We start from the raw sequence: 26713 nt of genomic DNA on the forward strand, positions 1-26713 counted from the left end.
TAATAGACAGCATGTTATTCGAGACAGCTTTGTTCAAAGTGTCAAGAGTTCGAGACGATATTGTAAACAAATAGAAACGGCGAGAAATTTTAAAAAAGATATAAAGCACGCGCGTGAATTCCGTAAAATTTGAAGTCATTGCGGCGAACCCTTGTATTTTGGACAGACCACTGGCCACGCCTTACTCTTCTTGAACCGACAATTTCATTTCGCGTTATATATTTTACTGGATTTCGTTCAAGCAAATGTCGGTATGATTGCGGTTCCCTTCAGTCAGTTCAAAGTCTGACAAGGGAAAGTTACCGGCTTGACATGTGGCTATAGACGAGTTCGTGAATTCCCAGTTATATTTTCAATTGCTTGATGCTGATTTTTCTACTAAACATTTCCTTGTTTTGATCAAATTACACGCTATATTCGAGTATGCGGGCACAGAAAAAGATCAGTCATCTTTTTAACTAAAAATTGCAACTAAAAATTGTAATGCTAGTCTTATTGATAGACTCTTTTGTGTACCTGTCGCAAGTTTAACTGGATCTTTTGTTTATTTAATACGTCTTTCACATGCATATTGCTTCAAGGACTGTAACATGTTTTCTCGCGAAGCAGTGAGGCTGTGCTAAAGATAGACTTATGGATCCTACATAAATGCCCTCCGTGTAAAGCCGTTTTACCTTGTCTACGAGAGCGTTTGGACCTAACACTTCTTGTTCTCTAACACACCCAATCATCATTTTAAAGCGAAGAAAGGTAATCCTTACATGAAAGATGACTTAAGAGACGAACAATCATCGCCTGCAACTAGATTAGATAATGTTTAATTCACAACAGAGGCGGCTAACAGACCGCTCTGATTCAAAACATTGCGAAACAAACGTTTGGAACGCTGGATTAACAAGACACACGTCCTACTGGCTTTTATTCCTTCGAAACACCTCTGAGCCTCTCTCTCCAACGATGTTGAATTTTTTTTATCTCATTTAAACACGTTTGGTCCTCATAATTTGCCTTCATTTTTCTTCTCAGCTTGTTTTGACTGAGTACATTTCAGTTACCAAGGAAAAAGCATGAAAACTGCCAGTTTAATAATCATTGTGTTCACCGCCTGCATGGTTTCGCAACTGGCGCTTTCCGTCAACCAGTCGGTAAGTGTCACGCCAAGGCGGCAGAGTTCGATTCAATTATATTTACATCTCATGTGAAATCTTCTCTTCTCTTTTCTGATGACATTGAACACAAAATAGGAACGCGTTAAGATTGTGTCGAAGTATAAAACCATGCCTCCTAAGAAGTCGAAATATTACTTATTCAGTTTTCAATCTTCATTTATTTGGAGCTCTCTCTGTCCTAACGAAGCTTTTTTATTTGTAAATAAATATCTGAAACATCTTTCATATGAAGTAGCGACTTCCGCGTCAGCTAATAAACACACATTCGCCTAAAAAGTTAAAATAATAATATAAAGTTTTTATTCTCTTGTTGAAACGAAAACCATTTTAAAACCTACTAGCATTTCAAGGTGCGCCTCAACTAAACTAAGTTTCAGTATTTGGCTACTTCGTTTTATCTCAGTTTGTATATCATCGAATTAATAAATCCAAAACTCGGAAAGATTTGGAAGATCTCAACAATAAGAGAACTCCTTTGAAATTGAAATTGATAGGGTTCATCTATATCTTGGAGTTCTTTTATAGTGGGTCATCGAGGATTTTGTCGGTTTTCACTTCAGTTTCATTTGAGAGCTATTCCTAACATATAGGCTTAAAAGCTCGCGCCTATAAGCTAAGCTAAATAAGTTTTTTTTGTCCTTATCGACGCCCTTCCTTGGCCCGACGCTACAGAGCAGCAATTTTTGACGCCATTTACCTGTTAAAACAATTTCATCAAAAGTCAGCAGTTTTGCGCCAAAATTTCGCAAATAGAGAGGAAGAAGTAAAAACTGCCTGAAATCGGCCTCTATCGCTTAATTTTATGCCGTGCTTCAAGATGTAATGGCGCATCTGCAGGAAAGGAAAGTACTCTACGGTGTGATTTCCGAAAGAAAAACGGAGTGTCCATAAATTTCGTTCGATAGACAACTATATCCCGCCTTACGTCGAACTCACTTAAAAACATTTTTTTCCAAATTTCACCCATTTTATCTTATTTTAAAGGTCAAGTCTCCAAGCTGTCCCTCCACCGTCTGTAGTGGCGTCCCTGGCGTCCCTGGTGTCCCTGGGGTGTCAGGGCTCAACGGAAGAGATGGAAAAGATGGTGGAGATGGGGCTAAGGGGGAAAAAGGACCTGAGGGGGCACCAGGAAAGATGGGCCCTAAGGGTCCTGCGGGTATCAAAGGCTAGCCAGGTACCAAAGGGGAACCAAGTGTCCAGGTCTCTGGTCAGAAAAACTGGAAACAATGCGCATGGAAAAATGTTAATGATGGGAGAGACTATGGACTAATAAAGGTTAGGAAACAACGAATTTCATGTTGGTTATTCTTTCAGCAGGAAAGCAGCTGCAGAAGCAAGTCAGGCCTCATTTATTATTTTGTGGAAAGTGAGATGAAGTCATCTTTTGATCGATCATTTTTTTAGCAACTAATTAATTATTCTTATTTTCATCTATTTTTCCAGGACTGCTCTTCTGTTAAGCAGTATTCTGCGACAACCTTGAAAGTCGAGTACAATGGTGATTTCAGAATAGCCTTTTGCCTAAATTGCTGTAAGCGCTGGTACTTTACTTTCAATGGTATGGAGTGCAAAGGTCCCCTCGCCATCGATGGTATCTATCATATTCATGTGCACCACGGTAAAACAGACTACAACGTTCACAAAGTAACTCATATTGCAGGCTATTGTCAGGGAATTCCTAGAGGCACCGTAAGAGTCGGAATCAACGTTGGAGACTGTGTGGGGAAGAAATCAGGATCTGATGCTTTTACCGGGTGGAATTCTGTCACTCGTATTATGATCGAGGAAGTCCCTCCCCCACAGAAGTAGCTGAAGGATTACACAAAATCTAAACAGAGAAAACGTCTGAGAAAGATTCGCTATTTTCGTTTAATTTGGGTAACACTAAATAGCTTATGTTGTAATAAGGTGAAAAAAATAACTGCTTCAGCGGGAATTAAAATGCTTTGCTTATTTTTCAATTGTACCCTTAGGTTGGCTAAAAGTGGTTTCTTTTCTTTATTGAACGGATCAAATAACTTCCAAGACTCTAAAATAAATTATTTTGTATGAAATTTTTCCTGTGATCCCATTGCAAAGTTTCATAAGGAAGTTGCCGCCCCCCGCCCCCCACGGCAATAGCTGAAGGCGATCCAAGGATTTCAAGGGAAAAATGCCATGGCAGGAAAATATAACAAGAGTAGTTTGGCAAAAGTTTAATTTATCTAATCCTCTCTCTCCAGTATTCTTTTGTACTCTCTCACGCTCTATGTTCCACCTCAGTTTGCAATCTGGGCGCGATGCAGGAACCATGAAGGAAAAAAAAAAAAAATATATATATATATATATATATATATAAATAACTAAAACGTCGTCTGAAAAAGGAATTTAATGCGTATAACTTTGATATGAGTCAACTAGGCCTTGAAGAATCTTGTTGTTGTCCTTTGAACACTGATCATACTCAAGGACGTGAATATTTTTTTGAACTTCATTGGACCTAACGCACTATCGGGACACTACACAAAATGCTGCATGATTCATATAATTTCCAGATTCTGCATTTTATTTTATTCCTGAGACCCCATGATTTTACGGAAAGCGACCACATATTGTTCTGTCAAGGAATACCTTCACCATGATGATCATGAAACTTTAAAAATAATGTCATTGGTAATCCTTTTTAATCCTTTTCGCCCTCAAACATGCTTGTCATGACCTAGTCTGTGTTTAAGATGACTTGGTTTATCTTCGTCAGAGCGAATAGGAACATTCTATTCGCTGTAACTCTATACCTATATAATAATATAATAATATATATATAATAATATATAACTATAGACTCTATAACTCCTCTATCGCTGTAATTCTATTCTGTGTCCACACCGACACAGCACCACAGTTTCTTTAGAAAATTAGTCTCTTTCGTTCTATATTTCAGTCTATTTAAGTCGAGTAATCCTCTGGAGTCTTCTTAAAGTTGAAGGTGGTTCCTATGGTTTTCATAATTAGCGACTCAAAATGCAGTAGCTAGATCACATCCGAAATTAATTTACCGTTTTGGGTCGGCGCTAGACTGAGGCTGTCGTATTTCGCTCCCTTAACTGTAACAGACCCTTTCCATGAATATGATTTTTGGATCGCTTCCAATAATCATGGGAGTAGGGTATGTGATAGTGAGTAACGACAGCGAATTTTGTCTACGTTCGTCTCCTTAAGTAGCAAATATTGTAAAAAAAAATTTAATTTAATTTAAAATTTAAAATTTAAAATTTAAAATTTAAAATTAAAATTTAAAATTTAAAATTAAAATTTAAAATTTAAAATTTAATCTCAACGCTCAAAATCAAGGAATGATAAGGAAATTAAATGAAAGAACGTACTCAGTCAAAGAAACAGCTGTGAACAAATGAAGTAATGCATACAATAAGAATTTTAATCGAAATGGTTCTGCAGCTTAAGACAATAATTGCGAGGACACTCTTAAGGTGTCCGCCTAATTTAGTTCTACAACAAACCTTTTCCGACATGAGCATATTTGTTTCTGCTGCGCAGCTGCTCCTGTGGAGGAAGGATCTTCTCGATCATAATACGAGTAACAGAACTCCAGCTAGGTTTAGCTTGACCTGGATTTCTTCTTACACACTCTTACATTAACACCATCAATTGCGAGTGGACCATTGCCTTCCGCACCATTGACAGTGACGTACCAGCGCTTACAGCAATGCAGGCAGCAGCAAATCCTGAAATCACGATTTGCGTTTTCTTTCGGCCTGGCTGCTCAGGCGTTTTTTTTATTGTTAACAAAAGGGAGAAGCGCAACCCAACGGAAAGATGTTTCAAACGATTCGGTTCCTTTTTACATTTTCGTTTCTAGGTTACTCATTTTCAAACTCTTTTGCACCATTCTCTCAACCAGTTAGAAAGAAAATCAAAACAAATCATTATTGGTGCACTCGAAACGCAGCTGTTTACTACGCAAAAAGTTAGAAATTTTTCAACCAATCAGTTTTCTGTCCGAGCCACTAGCACGCGCCCGCACTCTAACGTCATAAAGGAGTTGTACAGCTTCATTGCGATATTTGCAAAGAAATCCAAGAATTATTTCGATTGTCAGGTTCATTTGGGTTTTACCTATCTGTTACCTTTTTGTGAGTTCTTAAAATTCAAAATGGGATGCGCATTTAGCCGCAATAATTGCCGTGTTCCAAGAGCCTTCAGAAGAAAGAAGGTAAGGTTTTTAAAAGCGGGCGAAAATTTACTGACTTTTGAAGAACTCTCGATTACAGATAAACTGATAAATGGATCGGCAGAAAGTTTATTTTCTTGTCAGTATCTTATAGTTCGGGTTCGGAATTTGGGATAAGCTTGTAATTTGTTAAACGTTACGACTATTATATTTTGGTGTTTCTCGTTAGCCGGACTTAGTTTTTGGAAAACGCCCTTCACTTTGACTGTCTCTTATCTTATTATCCAGATGGGCAAGAGCCAAAAGTATGTTGTTTCGTCTCTGCTAGACGGTCAAAGCAAAGATAACAAGCCTTATATTTCTAGCAGCAGCTCTGCTTCACCTAAGGTGTGGTCAGATACACAGAAGATTTACACCGCAGGATGGTACGCCCCTGATGTGGCGCCTAGTACATTGATATGGCTGATGGGTGCCAAAGACCTTCTTGAGGACAGTGTTCCTGAACTAGGTGCGTTTTGTATAATTTTCATTTCATTGTCGAAAGTAATCCGGAACTATATTTGTTTTGTTTTGCTTCGCTCTGTGATTGGTCCAAAAAACTGGGGCCACCCTTTCAAGACTTCTCTCCACCAACCAATTCAAAAGCGGAAAAAGTTATGACTTGGTTGCGCGCGTTTTCCCGCGCTTGAATCACTTGCCTTTTTCCCTTTTATTTCTTACTGGCTCCTGGTGATATTTCCCTTTACTTGATTGGCTGTTGTGATTATTTTAGTTTCAGTCTTACTATTGACACTCTATCAGAAAGCGCCCTAGTTTCGAATTCTTGATCGTTTTGTATAAAGCTGCAGTTAGTAATAAATATTGTTGAAATGTTGATTATCATCGGGTTATTTATTCTTTCTCTGTCTCAGCTACCTACAACAAGCGAGTGGAAAACAACCAGGAAGTTGTAAGAAGGGTCGGTAAAGATACCAAAGATCTAGAAGAGAAATGTGATGTAAAGAAGGAAGGCGAACGAGAAAATAATACAATTCTGGAGAAAGAACTTCCATCCTGTCTTCATTATGAAGGTATATTAAAAAAATGTTTTTAATGGTCCATCCTGTCTTCATTATGAAGGTATATTAAAAAAATGTTTTTAAAGGACCTTTTCAAGAGGCGGGCACCCTGTACTAAATAGCATTAAAAGAAAAAGCAAGGGTTTCTAAGGAAACCGCAAAGTAAAAATATTGCACCGTAATTTTTTGTGTGTGTTGAAGCGGTTATGTATCGAACTTAGACAGGGAAAATATTTTCAATGTTTATCGCTTTTTTCCAGGCTTTCATATGAAAGGTTTTCATTGGTTTACATTGTACAGCTCCGTTCTGAGTGAGACTATTGACGGCATGAGCCTCAAGTAAGTGTTGGTGTCATTCAAAGGTACATTGATATCAAGAAAGATGATCAATTTGAAAGAAAAGTACGAAACTGGGTGGGTGTGTGTCGGAGGGGGGTTGGCCTGCGCAAAATGTAATATTACATCTGTAAAGGAAGGAAAAGCGGTATTAATTGGATAAAAGTTCTGATTCAGAGGTTTACTTTCATTGGTGGGGTTATTTCTAAAAACGTTGTCAGTGGTTTGCCACAAATCACAGTATCGGGTCCAAAGTCTTTCTTTTAAAACATTTCCAGTTAGACTGTGGTGTCATTTTATTTTTGTTTTCCTTCCCTGTTGTAAATACAGTTGCATCCCTGATGCTATTGCCTCAGTGCTCAAAGGTTCTAGCGAGCCACTCATAATTGTATACAAGAATTCAGACAACAGCACAACATACCTGTCCGACTGGAGCGGAGAAATCCTGGACAGGATTTGCAGTCAGTGAGTTTTGAGACAGTCTTGATGTGCTCAAATTTTGTAAGATCGAGTTTTGTTTTAAACTATATGTGAACGGAACTTTTCCGTAAAGGTACCTTAGACTCTTGTTAGGAACGATCCCTTCCTGGCATCGATAATAAGTGGCAAGGTTTCCGCCATAGATACTCGAAAAGAAAAGTACCAAATTAAAATATAATAATTGCGCGTCTTTCTTCCTTCTAAATATTCTTAAAACTTATCAGTTTCCAGGAATAACATCACTAATGCCGTTTGGGTTTTTGATAGCTTTGAAAATCAAGTCCTCCGTATCATTCTGTGTAAGCCTTCATGGTTTGCACAGACGGCAGTTAAGGAGAAGAGAGAGAAATTCTTTAGGTAAGCAAAAACCAATTTTCCATTTATTGTACTATCACAGCTGTTAATGCCATTTGTTAATCGCCAAGGTGAAAACTGAGAATCTATTTGTGGTAAAGGAATTGATTTAAAAGCATTACAAGTGCACTTTATTTTATGGAATGAGGAAGCAGAGATGTTTACTCTTGAATGTGTCTTACAGTCTGCGCGTCACAGAGAAGTTGAAGTTTGCCAATGATGCTAAAGAGTTTGCCAAATTAACAGGTAAACAAATAATATATTTGATATAAATTATTTTAAATATTGAGATATATTGCAGGGTGAATTAGCACCACACCCTTCATCACTGGTAAAAAATCAAATACTGAGTAAAGTAACAATCAAACGGAGGACTCTGAGGGGGGTACTCTAAGGGTTAGGGATAAGACTGCTGGGTAGGATTGAGTGATCATCCGCCATCTTGGATTTTATCACAGAAGAATGAAGGGAGTGAAACTTGGGAACTTCCTGGATCTCTTAACTATGAAAGTTTTTAATTAACATCTGATAAACCAGATTTGAAAAAAAAATAAAATAAGTTCGTGAGTAACCTGAAGTGCAGACTGAGATAATGAAGTTCGTAAGAAATTTATTACCAAAAAGTTAATCGTAGCTTATTTCCTTATTCTCTGTGACAGGTTTCCCGTGTGAAACAAGGAAAACATTACAGTCATACTGAGAATCATACCAAATTTCCAGTGACAAGATTTATGGATTATGTATTCACTTATTTACCTTGTAAATTAAATTCAATATCAATTTCCTATAAGTCCTTATTCAGGTTTACGATGTAAGCATTATATTATTCATAGAGTAACAAGTGAAGCTATCAGTGTTCATCAGTTTCCCATAAGTTAGCCAAGTAGAGTACAGTGTAGGCTCAGTCTCCTTCTCAGTCTTCAACGGTGGGTTTTCGGTGCTCCCACGATTCTCTCCGAGTGTGGTAGGATTGCGGACTCACTAAAGCACCAGCGTCTGTAGACTAAGCCTAATGATACTGGTGATAACATGATTGAGTATAAGAACGGTTGGGATAACCAAATGAAGTGAGTGGTAATGTCCGGTTAATTAGGCAGGTTTTCATGCCTTCCGTATCTAAATAGTATTTCTGAACCTGATACATCAACTAATTGCTGAAGATTAAGTTGCATGTATATTAAAGGATTGAATATCCTGGAAATCTACGTTCTTTTATAACACACAAATAGTGTTATTTTCGAATCAAATTGGGTCAGGTTAGGTTCACCATCTCCTACCAACCGGGGAAAGCTTAACTGATAAAATCCCAGAAAAACTCTCTCTCTGTGAAGAATCTTTTTTCTAGCAAACCATGAACATTGTGATTAATAAAGTATTTATTCGTTATATTTTATCGTGTGGACCACGCATTTTTACGACCAGTGGCCTAGCAAATTTGGGCCCCCTAACCCATTATCACCAGCGGATTTGGAGCCGATCCACTTTCTCGGCGGATTCGGATCCCCGGTCAAAACCCCTGTCAGAAATGGGCCTTCGTTTATTTTGACTCATTTCCTGTAAAATAAAAGCGTACAGCGTAATCTAATTATTTTATACTGTGAGGGAAGTTTCCAAATATTTTTTAGAAAAGATACAAACTTTTATCTTAGTTTACTAGTTGTTTTAAAAATGGAAATGACGTATCTTTTCCTGGGTTTGCGGAAGCATTTTAAAACAAAATATACATTATTAGAATAGCCTGTACAGAAAAATTTTAGACGATAACCTCGTATAGCGAACGTTATTATTACAGTTAAAAAATTTAGAAATGTGTTACTTAATCTTCACACAACATAAATCATTGTTTCTGAGTGTTTTATCCCAACCTCTCTCCTCCTAGTTTCATCTGTCATTTTCCCGCCATTGCGCAAAACTTATAATGACGTTGGAAGACTCGGTTCTAACGCTTACCAGACCCCCACGACCGCGTGATACATTCTGATACACGAATCTGTTTTGTTTCACGAAATTTTGTTTTCATATTTTGATCTTCTTTTCCTTTCGCGTGAGTTTCGCGTAATACTGTTTTAAAGCAGTTTTATTTTACCTTAAGTTTCGCTATGGTGGTAAAACGATGCCCAAACTGCGATCAGACGGTAAGTTCAAAATGTAAGTTGTAATATTTATGACATTTAGGCAACGCGGTGATTTTAATCGCAATTTTCTCGTTTAAAATTCAAACGTTAATTGCCATAAATGCCTTTTAATAAACTTGAGGGAGAAATAACATATAATTAATTGATCGTTTCTTGAATTTTCCTTTTTACGGCTGATTTGGACTTTTAATCATGGAATCGCATATATCAATTAATTTGGTGCCACTCGAAAACCTCGATGTTTCATAAAATTGGCTTACCCAAGCAATTTACTCAGTTACATTCAAGCACATCGTTTGTTTGAAATTTTTTGTCGGAAATGTATTTTAGATTCGAACATTTCCAAAATAAAAAAAATTCGCTTTGTGTCTAATCTAGATCTTAAGCTATGATTAGATATTATTTGTATCAATATTGGAATACTAAGCGAAGTCTTATATTAAAGTACTTCAAATGTTGAAGATTTATCGGGTTGTAGAAGATAAAAGAATAATTTGTCAAGTCAGATCTCTTAAGGGAACGTTCTTACATTTTTTGGACGGTAAATTATATTTTTAAAGTTGTAATTATTTTTCTGTGTCAGTTCAATCATTCTTAATTAGCAGGAAAACTAGTGACAGCACTGAATATTACAACGATGATCCATATGAATTCATTTTATGGTGACTGGTAAAATATAAAACCAATCAAGACACAGAGGTCTTTGTGGTGACCTCAGGGAAAAATAAGCCATTGTACCATTTGTTTCCTTGATGAAATGTATTTGTGCAATCACAAGACTTTGTAACTTCCCAAAGGCATTGATGACTCTGAGATTGAAGTTGAAAAGTTTGAAAGATCCACCTCCCCTAAAGTTACAGAGTTCTAGACGGTATTTAGTTGATAATTAAGTCAAAAGGGTATATGATGCTGTTTAAAGTTGTAAAAAATATTGCTATAAGGCCTGTAGAACTCCTCAAAAGACTTTAAACTGAGTAGAATTTATTTTCAATCTGAACTGTTGAGATTTTAACTCCTCTTGTCATAGTAGCAAATTAAACAATTTTTGTAGTGCTCAAATTTTCAATTATTACAATTTTTGCAAAACATCAGTTCTTTGGTTTCTCTGTTATTGATAAATGTTGATTATGGTAAAAATTTAGAAACCACTAAAGTGTTGATAGCTTTCCTCATGTGTTTTGCTTCATCAGCTCCCTGTGGCATGCAAATCATGTCCATGTGGTCACATTTTTATCAGCCGAAAACTGCATCAAGCTCAAGTCAAAAAAGAAGGTTAAAATGAATTTTATTTGTCTCCTAGTTCTCAATGTTAAATTTATCTCCAATTTTTTTTTTTAACTCTTTCACCTAAAGAAGTAACCAATACATAATTTCTCCTTGTACCATCATCATTTGATCAAACACCCAACTCTCAGAGCAGAATTTATAGGAAAGGTATGACAGACAGTAAGGAGAATTTTGTTTTGGGAATTAAAGTATTAATTAAGATAAAGGTTTCTTTGAAAACATTAAATGTATTTTGGTTTTACAGGAGAGAATGTGAATGTTCTAGAACGTGACAAAAGACTCCGTCCTGAGAGGCCTAAGAAGGAAAATCCAGATTTTGATTATGAATTCCCTGAAAATCTTGTTTGGGTCAACAAAGACCAGATGCCTCTTCCTTTAACTCAGAAAGATACTGTCAGAATTGAGAAATTACAAGAGAAACAGATATCACAGATATCACAGGTATGAGACATAACTGTTTCCATCCTTAACTTCTGCATTGCCAATCAGTATAAGTTCATGTTTCACTTGATAAAAATCACATTTCTGTCTTGAATCTTTCCCTTTTGTTGTTTGCTTTCTGGAAACATGAAAAAACATGGTTTTTTTTTTGGCAATGCAAGAACTGCTATTTTGGATGTGTTCATACTGTTTTGCATAAGAACTTTAGGAGTTATAAGTTGGTATGGTGGTCATTTTAGGTTGAACCTTGGCATAATCATTCTGCTGACTGCTCTTTGCCAAAGAATATTTTTATCTAACAGAGCTCCTCACCACCCAAGAGCATAAATTTGGTAGTTTATCTGCATTGGAGTGTTATCACAGTCCAGGGGGTGTGGGTAGCAATGCTCTTTGTGTCACTTGATGGGAAAGAAAATTGGACAAGCTGTGGCAGGGGTGGGCCATACCATTGTGAGCTCAGAGGAACTTTTCTTCAGCATCATTACTTTAATGGGAATACTTTGTTGTATGTAGTGTTTGTCTAAGAACAAATTAAACATGCAATGAATTAAATATAATTGTGTTTTGGTTTGTAGCTTCCTCAAACTATTGATGGTGTGGTTCTTCCCAAAAAGAGAGGTCGGCCAAAAGGATCAAAGAACAAAGTTAAGACTGACTCTGTTACAGGGGAAGTTATTCATCCACAACCACAGGTAGATATTTTGTACTGACAGTAACTCTTGAAGGTTCATTTAATTCTCAACACCCTTGGATCAGTATCCATATTCTCCAATCTCTCCTCTTTACAGAGGTACTGAGAAAGAGAATTCATATTAAAAGCAGTCAAGGCTTCTCAGGATAGTAATCATTTCCTGTATTTTTATGATCTGCTGAATGATTCAGCAGTGTAACTGTAAGGAAAAATGAGATGTTGGTCACATTTAGGGTTTAAAGGGTGAAAGGGAATGAAAAGAAAGATGACTCCCAACTCAGGGATATTGTTTTATAAAACTTTAAATTCTCAGGGCTAAAATGATGTCCACCAATGGTTAGAAAAGCTACTCTTCTTGAATAAGGATTGTCAACTGTAGTTCACTTCGATTCTTCACAGTTATGATTACCCAGGGACATTAACCCTTTAACTCATTTTAACTCATATGAGTGACCAAGACACCATTTCTCCTTACAATATTGATACAATGTCAAGCAGACAAGTGATGAGAATAAATGCAATATGGACAAGGGATTATTAGTTGATGGAATACCACATTCTCCAAACTAACATCATGAGAATTGTATGTTAGACAGTTAGAGGAATTGGTGAATGGGTTGAAGAACCCAGGTGCAATATAGCAAAAATATAGGGCTGGTGCAAAACTTCTGGTGTTATATGGTGTAGCTTTGGGCTCAGATTGTGAAGGAACAGATAACAGCTGCTCAAGAGGCATGACTACATGGTGACATCTACTCTTGCTCTGTTTGACCCTCCAGCTTGAAAACCCTGGTGTGGAGTGGGTATCAGTCCATCTAACTGTTGTGTGCTTGGTTGCCAAGCCTTTGAACAGGAGTGAGGCTAAGGGTGACCTTGTTATGATACAAACATTTTTGCTTTTCAAATGTAAATTACTTTGTTATCATGCTAACTAGATACTGGTCTCTATCACAACAAGGTCACCTTTAGCTTTTCTCTAGATCAAAGATGTGGCAACTAGGTACACAACTGTCAAATGACATAGTGATATTACAGACTGATATAGATGTCTTATTGAACAAAACTCTTTCTCTTTGCAGCCAGTTCAGCTTGACGAAGATGGCATGCCAATAAAACGAAAGAGAGGTCGTCCAAAAGGCTCCAAAAATAAGCCAAAACCACAATCCCTTTTATCCCCAAACAAGTCAGTTAAGAATGGAAATGATGATGGTGAAGATCAGACATCCAGTGGATCTGATAACAAAGAACCTGTGGACGTCATGCCACAGATTTCTCGTGAAAAGGCTGAGATGTACTCCCTAATTTTGAGTGACATCAACCAAAAAATGATGTCACAGTCATGCATGAAGTATGTGTAATATAGAGATGGATGTTGTGGTTGAAATGATTTCAATATCAAAATTATTTCAATTTAGGTGAGAGAGTAGGAGAAGTTATGAGTGCATGGAGTGCAAAGTAAATGATTTGGTATAATTCCCTCTTAATTGTCTAATGCACAATTTGGCTGCTAAATGCACATTATTGGTTGTATCAGTAACAAATTTTGCAGAGAAAAGTTTGAAGAACCCTGCTCATTAGTAACATTTTAGGATGTGGTTTCTTTGATTTCTTTTGCTGATACCAGAAAAACAGGAAAAAAAACTTCTAACTCACAGGTAGTTGTATTTGATGATTGAATGTGTCATTACACATTAATAACATGATATTCAGACATGCAGTTGACCAATGAAAGCCATTTATTCTAGATATGATCATGAGTATAACTTATAAATGAAAGATATTGATTGTTCCAGATCAGTTACCTTAATCATAATCATCACTAAAGGGTAAAAGTGGAATATGTCAGTCAGTGAAAATGAAATCATTTTGACCACAAATTCATTTTGCAGTACAGCAGGCATGTGAAGTCTCGCTACCAGCAGTATAGTATTTATTATTAAAATTAAATTTAGGTATGAAATAAGCTTACATTGGCACAGTTCAAGCTTATATGTATATAGTTTTTGCTTTACAAATGAGGCTAGATTCAAGTTCGAACTATAAATCAGTTGATGGACGAAGATGGTCTTGTGGACTGCAGATATGATCAACGATTCCTCATTTTTGTGAATCAAACTGATCCAAGATTGAAACAACTTCATAATTTTGTCAGTTTACAACAAAACAAAATGTGTGTTGGTAAATATTTAGTGGAGATTGTATATGAAGGCAGGTCCTTCACATTTTGCTTTGAAATCTTCCAACTGAACAATAGTAAGTACTTAACTGTAAGTCAAAGTTGCTATTGTCAATTAATTGCTTTTATTAATGATATAAATTGTGGTAATTTTTATGATCTTTGTATTTAGATACAATCAACAAATGAATGTATTTTCAAAACTATTAATAATAGTAAACTTTACAAGCATATTTTCCTTGCTACTGCATAATATAATTTTGTAACTTGTAAATAGCCACTTTACCAGGTTTGTAATACTTCATAGGCCTAATTGTAGGTTTTCTGATAAGAATGTTTGGAGGAAAGATAATGATTATTTTTGTCTTTTATGCTAGATTTCCTATTGTATATAAAAGTAATAAAAATTAGTTTTCTTGTCAGACATTGCTTGTTCCGGATCAGTTACTTTAATCATAACTAAAAGGTTAAAAATGGAAAGTGTCAGTCAATGAAGTTGAAATCATTTTGATCAAAAATTCATTTTGCAGTACATTAGGCAAGAAAAGATAACAATTATTTTTGTCTTTTAGGCTTATATTTCTTGTTATATATAAAAGTAGTAAAAATTAGTTTTGTTGTTCAAGGGTTATAGAAATGAAGCAGTAAATAGCTTGAGCCAGTCAGTGGCAGTTGTTGTCCATGTGTTGTGAATATGAAGGTCAAGGATATCCTGTAAAAGATTGTAAAGTGTGATGATGATGATGACTGATGTTTCAAAATCCCAGACAAAAAGCCACTTGTAAGTAAAAGGCAAAATTGATTGAATGGATGGCAACTGTTCAGGTCATTGTTCAGGTCAATGTGGCTTCACACTGTGCTAAGGCAAGTGTGGTACAGTCTAGCTGTGAAATTTGGCTGTCTGAAGAGAATGAATTTTTTTAAGTTATGAATTGTACTCTCAATAGTGTTGCTATCCTTGGTTAGTGTTGTGTGATGCCCTCTCAAGAAGATTGGCTGGTTTAATTTTGGTTCAACACATTGACACAATGGGTCCCTTCTGGTACACTGCACTCATTAAATGCACAATAAGCTGGGTGGCACTATTAGTTCCATCTTCTAACCACTCTCTATCCTCATTACTTCAGAGTCAACACCCTCTCCACTAATCCACTCAATCTGCAGGCATGCATCATTTTGCTATTTATTACTTTCAAAATTTCTGGTGTAATCTGTGGGCCTCATGTAGTTGCAATGTGAACAGAAACACTCCATGAAGCAAACTGCTGTTTAATTCCTTACCTATTTAAAAAGAGGTAAAAATTATGGGGAAGCATGCTGTTTACTTCTTACGCGAAAGCTGTTGTGTCATGGAAACCTCACAAAATAAGCTGATAGTTATGGTCATTCATGTTGTGCCAAAAAAAAATCACTGATACAAAATATACTTTTATAGAGAACAACTACACAAACTGCAAGCAGGGTCACTGCCACCTCTCTTACAAGGAGGGGGTCTCAAAAGCTGATTAAAGTTTTAAAGGAAAGTATTGAGCCATTTCATGTCAAGACAGGTGGAGGTGTTCCAAAGAAACACCTATTACTGTGAGGGGAACAAATATTTGTTCCCAAATCTCATTTGTAATTCTCTCTACTGTCTGCCATACAATTATTAGTTAGGTCAGTTTGGAGAATTTGGTATTGAAACAATTAATAATCCCCTAATTGACACTTTTTTCAATTCTCATCACTTGTCTGCCTGATATTACATTGATGTTGTAAAGGGAAAATTACTCACTTATGGGAGTTGAAGGTTACCCAAGAGTTAAGCAACCAAGTGAAAAGAAATTTGATTTAACAAACATCTAAAGATGCACTGAACCTTGTCTCTTGAATTTCACTGCATTTGGGATTGATCTGATGTACATCTGGTGAATAACTTTTTAATTCATAAATATAATAAATTAAACTAATGCTTTAATCTTAATTGTAATGCACACATAATAAATATTTCAAGTGTTCAACGTTGATGGTAACAAAATGTGCTTGCAACACATAATAATTTATGAGGTATCAATGTTTCTTGTCACACTGTGGCCAGATGGTAGATTGTGGCATTTCAACTGAACAATGATAACTGTCGTGTGCGATAAGTTACCAGTATGCTGATGAAATGTTGGGATCTACTGTTTGTCACAGCTGACCTCACTGTGACACAAACACTAATTGGAAACTTTGAGAATAATTTTCTCTCACCACAATGGAAAACCTCAACCTTATTAACTTCAACTTTATATTTACAATAACACTACAAAAAAAAGTTATGTTTGATTTGGTACTTTTAGTCTTGATAAGTACTTGTACTATCCATCTTGAGATCTTTGGACACTTCAGAATTGCAAGGGGAAGCTCGTTGTTGTGATTCACTTTATAATTCTCACTTTTTTTTCCAGACTGTAATCCATCCTCTGCCACTTTCTGTATTCTCTCTCTCCTTCTGAGTGGCTACTGATCCAACAAAGACTCCATACTGCTACACACCCTCTCAAGTAAAAAAAGGTCACCCATGCTAGTTACAGGCCATTTCAGTGATCTTAATACCCTCATTTTTAAAATAAAGCCAAGAGTAGAACTTAGTCTTATGAAAATGAGTTTTCTTTGCTTGAAATAAAATTCATTCTCAGATCGAAGGCAATGTAATTGGCTTCCTTTTAAAGATATACTTTAGACATCTTGAAAGTGGCTTATTTTGCAGCTTAATGTTTCCACATAAACCAGAAAAGTCAAGTATTCTACATAACATTCCCATTCAGATCCAAGAAATAACATATCATAAATTATATTACAAAATTTAGTAATCCTAGTAACTCAATCCCACTGAGTTATAAGGCAGAGTTGGAATCTCTGTATTTTTGCATAAACTCTTGATGGAAGACTTTAAAACGTTCAAACAGAGGCTTGAGTGCTTCAATGGGAGGCAAGATTGTCAGCCTGAAAAACAACCAGAGGGAAAAAACCTTTGAATTCACATAAAGTTATTGCATTTTTGGTGTTAAAGTGTGAGATAAAATGTGGAAGCTTTTTAATCTTTAAAAATCTTGCAGAATGTCCTAATGTCTTGCACCACCCTACCTGAAATGGAATGTTCCATCTCTTTGTCCAAAACCATTTCCTGGGACAACACACAGTCCTGTTTTCTCCAACAACTCCAGAGCATAAAAACTGTCAGGATGCATACCTCTGGACTAAACAAAAGGAGGAAAAATTATGAGCAAATCAACATTTACTTCTTAAACCCAAAGAGCTTCAAGTATCCTATTCCTCTTGACAGTATCACTGCTGAATCCATCACTAAGCTCACAAGAATAGTGGAAATGATTGCCAACTAAAAAAGGTATTAGTTGTTAAAAATAATTTACTTTGTCAGTTCCATAAGAAATGTGTAAAGAACAGTGCAGAGATTAGGTAACATTGGAGTTTTATGGGTTAATAAAGGGAGGGTAAAAACACTGTAATGTTTCTCCTATTGCAGTGTGATTCGGGGTGAGGGTAATTCTGAAAAGGACCATTTTTGGAGACTGTCACAAGTATGTTATGACCACCTGATCTGAGGACTTCACCAAAGTAAAAAATTCATCATCAAGAATCAAGGTCACAGCCGATGTTTGGATTTGTCAAACAACATGCTCACTCTAAAGAGTGCACTGCAAAGGAGACCACAGAATTCTTATTTTGAGAACAAGATCTAATGATCATATCAAATAATTGTCATTTACCTTTGCCTCTTCTTGTGCCCTCTTAGGGATTGACACGTTGGGGAAGGCATACATGGCACCCATAACTTCATTACATTTAATACCCTCCATTGAGTTGAACGTCTCGGCAACCAGTTTAGCCCTGTCTTTAAATGACTGAAGCACTGCTTTTTTCTCCTAGCAATTAAAATTATATGAGTTAGACACAGGTGTAGCTGTGAAAATTTAATTGCAACCAACTGACTGTTGAAATATTCTTTGGTTAACTAGTGCTTATTTGATTACACAAGGCCAGAACCTGGTAACAACAATTACTTTGTCCTAGCCATACTACTTTCAAAGGAACTTGTGTTTACAAGAGCAACACACACAGCCACATTCCTTGTCAGATGAAAGTTCAGCTGCAGTTCTTTACAACAAGACCAATGCCATATCTATTTTTCAGGGTAATAAATTTACTTGAAGAATACTTATATCAATCTTTTTAGACTAGTGAGGCCCAAAAGTTGCATAGAATTATTTTGCTTACATATCTACTGTCATTTTAACAAATGATTCTTATTCCATGAAATCATCTGAACATTTTTCACTGCATAGCCAATATCTTTAGACAAAATCTCTGCCAAAAGCCACACAACACTGTCCCTAAAGCAATTGCTGTCCCTTACCTCAATGAATGTGTTATATGATATGTCACCAGGTTGAGGCGGACTAACTAAGCAGTCCATCATTGCCTGAGCAAAAAGGATCAAAATGACAAAAAAGTAGCTTAGGAAAACTTGTTTCAATAACTGCCAAAGAGTGAACAAAATAAACTAAAAAAATAAATAAATAAACAGTAATCATTCACCAAATTCGACTGAAAGGAGAGGAAATGGCTCACCTGTCCTGTGATACAAGCACAAAGTTTTGCTGACATCATCTTTTTCAACTGAAATCTGACTTCATCATCCATTCCTGTAATTTCCATATAACCTCCTCTAAAGCCACATCTAACAGAACACAAAGGACAGTATGCAATAAGTCATCAGCTCACTTGCTCACTCCAAATGAGAAGCTAGTTCAGCATAAATCACTTAGTCATACATGTACCCTTGGACAGAGTATCAAACAAATTTGGTCAAAACTCAAACCCAGACCTCTTGGATTCCAGAATTCCAACAACAAGGCCATTGTCTAACACAATACAACAATATAACCAAGTTCCTAACCCAGATTTTGTATACTTATATTCTTGTCATACTTATACTTTATCCGTACAATTTTACTATTTCTTTTGAATCAGTAAAACTCCAATATTAGTGATAAATTTAAATCCAAATTCATGATAACTTTAATCAATTAAAAGTATTCTTCATTACTATCTTACAGGCAGTAAGAAATATGGCTGGGCAAGAGTACCATTCACTAATTAAAATCATTTTTAAGAATTAGAGCCATTGACTTACTCTCCAAGGAATCCTTTGGATGTTGAATGGAATGAAATCAGTTCAAAGTCTTCATAATCTGGGCCCAAGTCTCTAAGGACCTTTTTGAAGGAGTGGAATTTGGCACCTTCTCCATAAATATTTGCTTGGTAGACCTAAGGAAAGAAAATTCAAGATGACATGATGACAGCACTCAAAAGAGCATTGACAACAGTAGCCAACTCAACAACCCAACACTCAAGAAAAATTGTGTAACTATAGTTTCTGTGCCTAGTTAAAAAAAAATTTGCTCTTTTTCTGCTGGAACATTGTATCTGTAGTGTGAGGGTCATGAGATGATCAGTTTTAACTGATAACTGTCAAATGTTACCTGCATTTAATAAAGATTTACTTCAATCAACTACTACAACAGGTTATGCACAATTGAAAGTAAGCCAGCTCAAATTATTGAGAAACTTTAAAGAGACAAGTTTTTAGAGCACACCTACCTCATCTGCGAGTAAAACAAGTTTCTCATCTTTACAGAATTTAATGATGTCTTTGATGTTGTCATAAGAAAGAACTTGCCCTGAGGATGAAAAAGTTGATCCACTTAGTTTGCAGATTGGGAAAAGATACAAGCCAGAGTGTTGAGGTTTACAGCAGGGGTTTTCAAGACCAATGCCACCAAAGGTGACTTATCACATGGAGGGGAAGGCGGTGAGCCAGCTCTATCATTTGGCACTGGTAAATTTCCTGAGGCACTTATTCAAACTAACTTTAACTCGAAGATACTGTTCAGCCCTTCAACACTTTTCTTAACCTTTTAAAACCCGGAGAGTGACTGCTGTTAGCTTCTAATTTCTCCTTACAGTAAAACTGCTGAATCATTCATTAGACCTTGAAAATAAACAAAATGATCACCGACCTAAGAATTAAGCTTTAACTGTTATACAAATTTTTCTTGATCTTAACAACTTAGCTATTATCATTACTTTCATTTTCATCATCATTTTTAAAAAGGTTCTAATACCTGTTGGATTACCAGGATTTATGACACACAGAGCACGCGGCATACAATTAGGTCTGGCCTCATTTAAAGCCCTTTTCATGTCTTCAGTGTCTAGTGCCCATCCATTGGCTTCATCAAGGTAATAGTTGATCTGTAAAGAAAAAATTCAATAATAAAACATCAATGCTGTGTGTAAGTATATGAAATTCATTTTAACCAATCTAAAATTGAGGAATAAACCAACAGAATCAAACAGTACAGTCACAAGAATAAAGGAAATGGTGGACAACTTATAATTGCAGCTCTTGCACGTTAAACCAATTCTCCTCATCAGCACTTTAGGAAATGTAACTAGAACTGTATGGAGAATATGCATACTGATATTAGGGTGTAAAGGGTTAATTGACCTTGAGTTACCTGATAAGAGTTCAGCTCAGACAATGTCGCTGAATAGAGGGGATACTGTGGTATCGGAATCATAATACCAGCCCTGTTATTTCCAGTGTTGACACTTGTTTGAAGTAATTTTAATATAGACTACAAAAATAAACATTGATATCAATAAGCATAAATATTAAGTTCTGGTTGGGTTGTTAAAGATCAGTGACATTGCACCAGGCCTCTCAAGTAGATATCAAGTTCTGTTTGTAGTAAACTGAAAGTAAATATAGCAGTTCAATCTCTTTAATTTAAAGTTGCTAATGGTTTGTGCACTGGACTCTGGGTCAAGAGGTCTGGGTCGCCTGTTGAGTCAATGTGTTAAGATTTTGGGTTAAACAGTTTATTCTCACAGTGCCTCTCTACAGCCAGGAGTATAAATGGACACTGGTGAATTGTCAAGGAAGCCTGTTGAAATGCCAGGTGTAACGTTACCATGGACTGGCATGCTAAGAAAACTGAGATAAGCTCTCACTGAATGGGCTACTTGGCTTGAGCCCAAACTTTTCATCTAAAATGTTGTGAAAAAAACTTAAGCTTCTCTTCTTTCACAGAAAAAAAAAAAATGCATGAATATTCAGTTTCTCTCCTGGGCCAAAATGGATGGAGTGACCAAAAATTAGACCTATCAATAGTAAGAAAGTTTCCATCCCTTCTGGTTGTAATTTAGACAAGCTATTTTCAATTGGCTTACTCTTATACCCTCACTGGCACCACTTGTGAGGTAAATGTGACTAGGATCTGATGGGTAACCATCACGTTCACTGATGTATTTAACCACATTTTTCCGAATATCTTCCAGACCTTGAGAATCTGAGTATGCACCTACAAGAAATAACACAATTGTATTAATTCTATAATGAGATTCTACCATGTTATATTTCTGAATCCTAAAAGTGTTACAAGCTTATCAAGCCTGTTCCACATTCTGAATAAAGAAAGCAAGAATGCGGAACAAAGGATATTGGGATCAACTCTGAAGATCTAAGTCCCAGCCACTTAACCTTTTAATGCTCAGAAGTGATTAATGCATAACTTGTAACTTCTTTTTTAGATAGATAGATAGATAGATAGACTGTTTATTCACAAATACATCGCAGTCATTAGACTGAATTGCGTATTTCACAGAGAAATATATAAATAGGCAAATGTTAAAACTAATCACAAACATATGAACATGATATAAATATATAAGTATCTAATGGGATTAAAATATGTATAGTTACTAGCTAAGTACTACGCGTTGTTTGTTGCTAGGCATCTTTGGACATTGCATACACAAAGGACTGTCTAAAGCAGTCTGTGCGCGAGCGTGGTAGATTATATGTTCTCTGTTGTCGCAGGCAGTAGCTTTGTTCATTTCTTGGGGGCAGTAAGTTGTGTAGTTTATGCCCCGAGTTGTTGGCGATTGAATCAAAGAGTTGTTTACATAGTTCATTGCGTCTCTCTTTTAGCGTTGGCAGGCCTCCTTGTAATATCCATACATTACCCAGCAAACAAGTTACGAGAATACTCAAACTTATCGAGTAGAAATTATTCTCCAAATCTAACAACAAATGTTTACAACTAACTGACAAAGAAATGCGTAGTGTCTAGAAAGGAGAATCAACAATCAGATCCCATTCTTCTGATCCCCCTTAGATGAGTAAGTTTGAAAAATTAAAACTTATCATTAATGGTATGCTGTCAACTAACCATCTGACAAAACTCACCCATACTGTGACCCTTTGTGGCATTCAATATGCTCCTGGCTTTTGCTTTTGCATCAGAAGGAAAGTCAGCTGTATCAATAAGTTCTGGACATACACACATGGCAATAACCTACAAACACAAGACCTCGTGATTTTAAAAAGGAGTAAATAATGTCATAATTACTTAAGGGTAAGTCCGTGTTGAAGGGTCAGTAAATTATACATCAACCACTTTGGTATTTATTTAGACTCCACAGCTGTGAAACAGTGGAGCTGGTAGCATTATTGAACCCTTCTCTATGGACACCAATCCTATACAGAGATCCCATTATTACCATAGGTCTCTTGGCCCTTAGGGAAAACCTACAGATTGTCTCTAAATTTAAGAGCAGAATAGATTGCGATCTGGCTAAAATAAAAAATTTGAGAAAATCACCCTTATTTACCCTTGATGGAAAATCATCTGTAGCAAAATCTACCATTAAGAACCACTTTAGCGTCTTGAAAAACAAATAAGGCTGCACTGACCTGTCGTGGGAAAGTAAGTGGTTTCATTCCAAGGGCATGAGCATCTCCAATGTTTGCTTTTATTACCTCATTGAAAGGTTTCTGTGCACCCTGTAGATGACCAGTAAGTAAATTCTCCTTATAATACCACAATATGATCAAGTAAACACTTGGTGAGAATAAAGAAAACCATCAACTCAGCTAAGAAATGTTGTTTGAGTTAGCGATCAATTCTGAGAGCTAGCATTGGGAGAAGTGACAAAATTGTAAGTTTTTTGTTTAGTGCAACTTATCTTTCTCACCCACTGTAAAAATAAGGATATCAAGAAATGTGAAATTGTGTTTATCATCCTTACAAGGGGGCTAAAAAAGCAAAGGAAATGTTTCCTAATATAGCATTTCCATCTTATTTCAAAAAGGGTTTCCGTGGTTGAATCCTTATTGCATAGCGAGTGTAATGTCCATTCATATTGGAGTCAGTAGGCAAAACTTCTGTTTTACTGGCCTCTTATAAGTGTACAATTAGGTGATAGTTTTTAAGACTAGCCAATTAATTCCAACCAAGGTGTTCACCAAGACCTACATTAAGGAGACAATTGAGATCCAACTAAGATAATCCTCTTTGAAGAGAGAAAATGGTTTAGAATCATCCAACATTTATCTTGTTATTTTAGAATCTGTTGAGACCCTGGTGAACATAATATGATCCTTCTTGAACCTATTACATTACAGCAGCTGTACACCCCCTGAAAGATATTTTCTAGATAAACTTATTTTGTCAGTTGTACCTCTAGAATATTAACAAATCAAAGAGGCCATTGGACTAAAGCTTAATACAACATCAGCTTCTTCCTTCCCTCACAAAGAAAAACAAAACAATTTGGAAGAAGAGTTACCCATCTTATAGGAAATCTAATATGGATCTTCAATTGTAAGATCCCAAGGGAGAAGGTCAAAAGCAGCAGGAATTAATACACCAGTATAAATTATCAAAAGTAACATTATTAGGGTAAATATTTCTGTTTAACCCCATTCTAATCTAAAACAAAGCAGAAGTCCCACAGGTTATCTATTGTTTTTCCATTTTTTTCCATCATCCAAGTACTGTAAGAATGGGGTCATACAGAAATCTTGCCATTTTTGTTCTCATGGCGGGTAAAAAAATTTTGGCAAATGAATTTCCACCAATTTTGTGACCTGTTTTTGTGGTCAAGAGGCAACCTGTAACGAGGTTGAAAACTAGAAATTAAAACAATACAGTGATGATTGATTTATTCTTTCAGCTCCTCAACTGGCCATTGAAGAAAACTTATGTTTGAAACTGTGTCAAATCTGCATTCCAACACTATCTCATGGGAGATAAGTCAGGACACACCCCCAAACACACCACTTGTCACATGAGTTTAGTAAAATTATGACGTGCCTTTAGCACGTAGACCACGTTTATCAGAGACCAACAACTTCTCAAAAACAGATTTTATGAAAGTCTCACGCCAATCACGAAAAAGAAAATCCCGTATATTCCGACAGATTTCGTGAATGCCAACTAAAATAATTCAAAGTTATTGACACCCCGTTGTTTTGTTTAATATAATAACTTTTTGGCGGGTTGATGCGTTTCCGATTCAATCAAGGCAGCCTTCCTTTCGTTCTTGCACAAGCATGTACAATAGATGGCAAGGGTATTCGTTAATCATCACATTCCACAATCTTGTAATCAGATGAATTAAAAATTACCGAAAAAACATAATACAAGTCCATACCTTCGCCAGTTCTTTCTCCAAGGCCGAGGCTCGCTCAACAATCGCCCCTCTGACTGCATACTCTATCTGTTTCACGAATGGATTCATCGTTTCTCCGGTGAGAATTCTTTCGTTGGAGCATTTTCCGTTAGCTAGAGAGAACGAATGAAGTTGTACTGATCTGATCAAAGATCGTTTGCTTAACAAACTCGGTAGGCGGTGAGAGGCCATAACCTTTCTACAACTGCACTCAAACCAAATGTAATTTCGGCTGGTGGAAATTTATGTCAATAATTAATGGATGATGCACGCATACTTGCATTAGCCATTGAGAAGATTCGGAAATGTTCGGGTGTTGTTTTACTTCAACACTTCACCACCGAAGTTTGGAAATTAAACAACTGATACAGAGGAATCACTAAAAGACTACCGAAAATCTATCTAATAACCTAAAAGCATGAACAGGTTTAGATAAACATTTCGTTTTGCATTCGGGAAAGTTCGCTCCGGCCTCGTGGCCATAAAACTCATTACCAATCTCTCACGTGCAATACTATTTCGTGAAAGATCATCTATATTTCTGATGAAAGATTGGTGAAATACTCCCAGTTTTAACGCTAGATAACTCGTTTGAATAAGAGAACCATTCATCTTAGCACTGCAAGACTTTATTATTATTTCATACCTATTTTTTAACGATGGCGTCACTTTAAGGGCGGACTTTAGACGGAATGTTAAACACACTGAAGTTTTGTCTGACAACCCAAAAGTAAAATATAGCCCTGGCGTTTATACATGCAAGAATTACGCAATTACCGCGAAGGGTTCCGCTTGCCAGTTTCTCTGCGATGATCGCAAGTTAAACTACACACGAACATTGATTAAGAACTGTTAAAAATTTAAGAATTGAAACACTGTGATATAAATAACATAAACCTTTCAAATAAAGGCGAAGTTAACAGTGATTGCGTAAGATAAGACGCGGGAAGCGATGCTTTTGCTTATGCTAATTTGGACTCAATTATTTGCACTATCAGGGTAAAACTTGGAATCATTTTGTACTTCTGAAAGTGAATGTATACAAAACAACGAATGATAAAATCATATGGAATTCTTTCCTCAATAAAGGTGGTCTGTGAGGGAACCCGCAAGTGACAAGAGAAGTTAGATTATTGCCGCATGAGAAGTCTCAAGTTTACGCACTCCGAATGTTGAAAAAACAATCATTTAAGGTCGAGGTCAACTGGCAGTTTCGACAAGAGAGAGGATTAAACTAAAAAAAAAAAATTTATACGCAGTGAACGAGCAAGCAATCATGGTGTTGCTTCAGGCACGAGCAAAGATGTCTGTCGTCGACTAAATTCAGTTGGATTCGAAAACGCAAATGTTAAACACCTTCGAAATCGTCACTTACCTTGCATTGTGGTCCCACTCATTTTGCTTCACTTTTTTCGAGTCAGTCGAATAAAACACCGTCTAAATCTCAACTGCTACGATGTAACAGCTTTCGATATGGTACGTTTGTACACGTGTAAAAGAAATTTATTGGTTTGTTTGCGAAATCAAACACAAGTGCGTGACAAGTCAGGTCACGTTTCCAACACGATATTGTCACGTGGCAAACAGCAATACTTATATAAGTGTAATAACAACTGAGTTATTTGTTCTTCACTTTCTGTTCTTTTTAACATTTGACCGTCTGATCCACGACTCAAAGACACCAGGAAGTATTAAAATTAAGTTACGGATATAAAGATTTTTCGATTGGATGCCCGAAGCCATTTTTCTTCCTAAGAAGGGCTTCAGATAAAAAAATAATATTTCGTCAATACCGGTTCGAGCTTGTTCGTAAGATAACAGTTTTCTTGCACGTGATATGAAATCATTATCA

General features: G+C 36.3%; 2 protein-coding genes and 1 pseudogene across 4 annotated transcripts; 2 read left to right on the top strand and 1 right to left on the bottom strand.

Moving 5' to 3' along the window:
- The first annotated feature begins 602 nt into the window (after positions 1–602).
- LOC136279818 (collagen triple helix repeat-containing protein 1-like) lies at positions 603–3038 on the top strand (annotated as a pseudogene).
- Positions 3039–9546: 6508 nt separating this feature from the next.
- LOC131772280 (UPF0547 protein C16orf87 homolog) lies at positions 9547–15018 on the top strand. Its single transcript, XM_059088169.2, has 5 exons — positions 9547–9700; positions 10891–10972; positions 11232–11428; positions 12004–12120; positions 13199–15018. Exons 1-5 carry the CDS (start codon positions 9665–9667, stop codon positions 13475–13477), a joined length of 711 nt encoding a protein of 236 aa, XP_058944152.1. The 5' UTR covers positions 9547–9664; the 3' UTR covers positions 13478–15018.
- A 1213-nt stretch (positions 15019–16231) lies between these two features.
- Positions 16232–26394, bottom strand: LOC131772278 (alanine aminotransferase 2). 3 transcript variants are annotated; one of them, XM_059088167.2, is made up of 14 exons: positions 26237–26394; positions 24844–24974; positions 23102–23191; positions 22595–22703; positions 21577–21707; positions 20862–20981; positions 20466–20595; positions 19942–20021; positions 19475–19608; positions 18910–19018; positions 18695–18760; positions 18048–18203; positions 17404–17516; positions 16232–17262 (listed from the first exon to the last, which is right to left on the bottom strand). In XM_059088167.2, exons 1-14 carry the CDS (start codon positions 26256–26258, stop codon positions 17154–17156), a joined length of 1500 nt encoding a protein of 499 aa, XP_058944150.1. In that variant the 5' UTR covers positions 26259–26394; the 3' UTR covers positions 16232–17153. The 3 variants fall into 3 exon arrangements, with proteins under 3 accessions (XP_058944150.1, XP_058944151.1, XP_058944149.1); XM_059088168.2 differs by lacking the exon at positions 26237–26394 and adding an exon at positions 25139–25283; XM_059088166.2 differs by lacking the exon at positions 26237–26394 and having other exon boundaries at positions 24844–25104.
- Between the last annotated feature and the right edge of the window lie 319 nt (positions 26395–26713).

This window comes from Pocillopora verrucosa, chromosome 3, assembly GCF_036669915.1.
Source record: "Pocillopora verrucosa isolate sample1 chromosome 3, ASM3666991v2, whole genome shotgun sequence".
Taxonomy (NCBI): domain Eukaryota; kingdom Metazoa; phylum Cnidaria; class Anthozoa; order Scleractinia; family Pocilloporidae; genus Pocillopora; species Pocillopora verrucosa.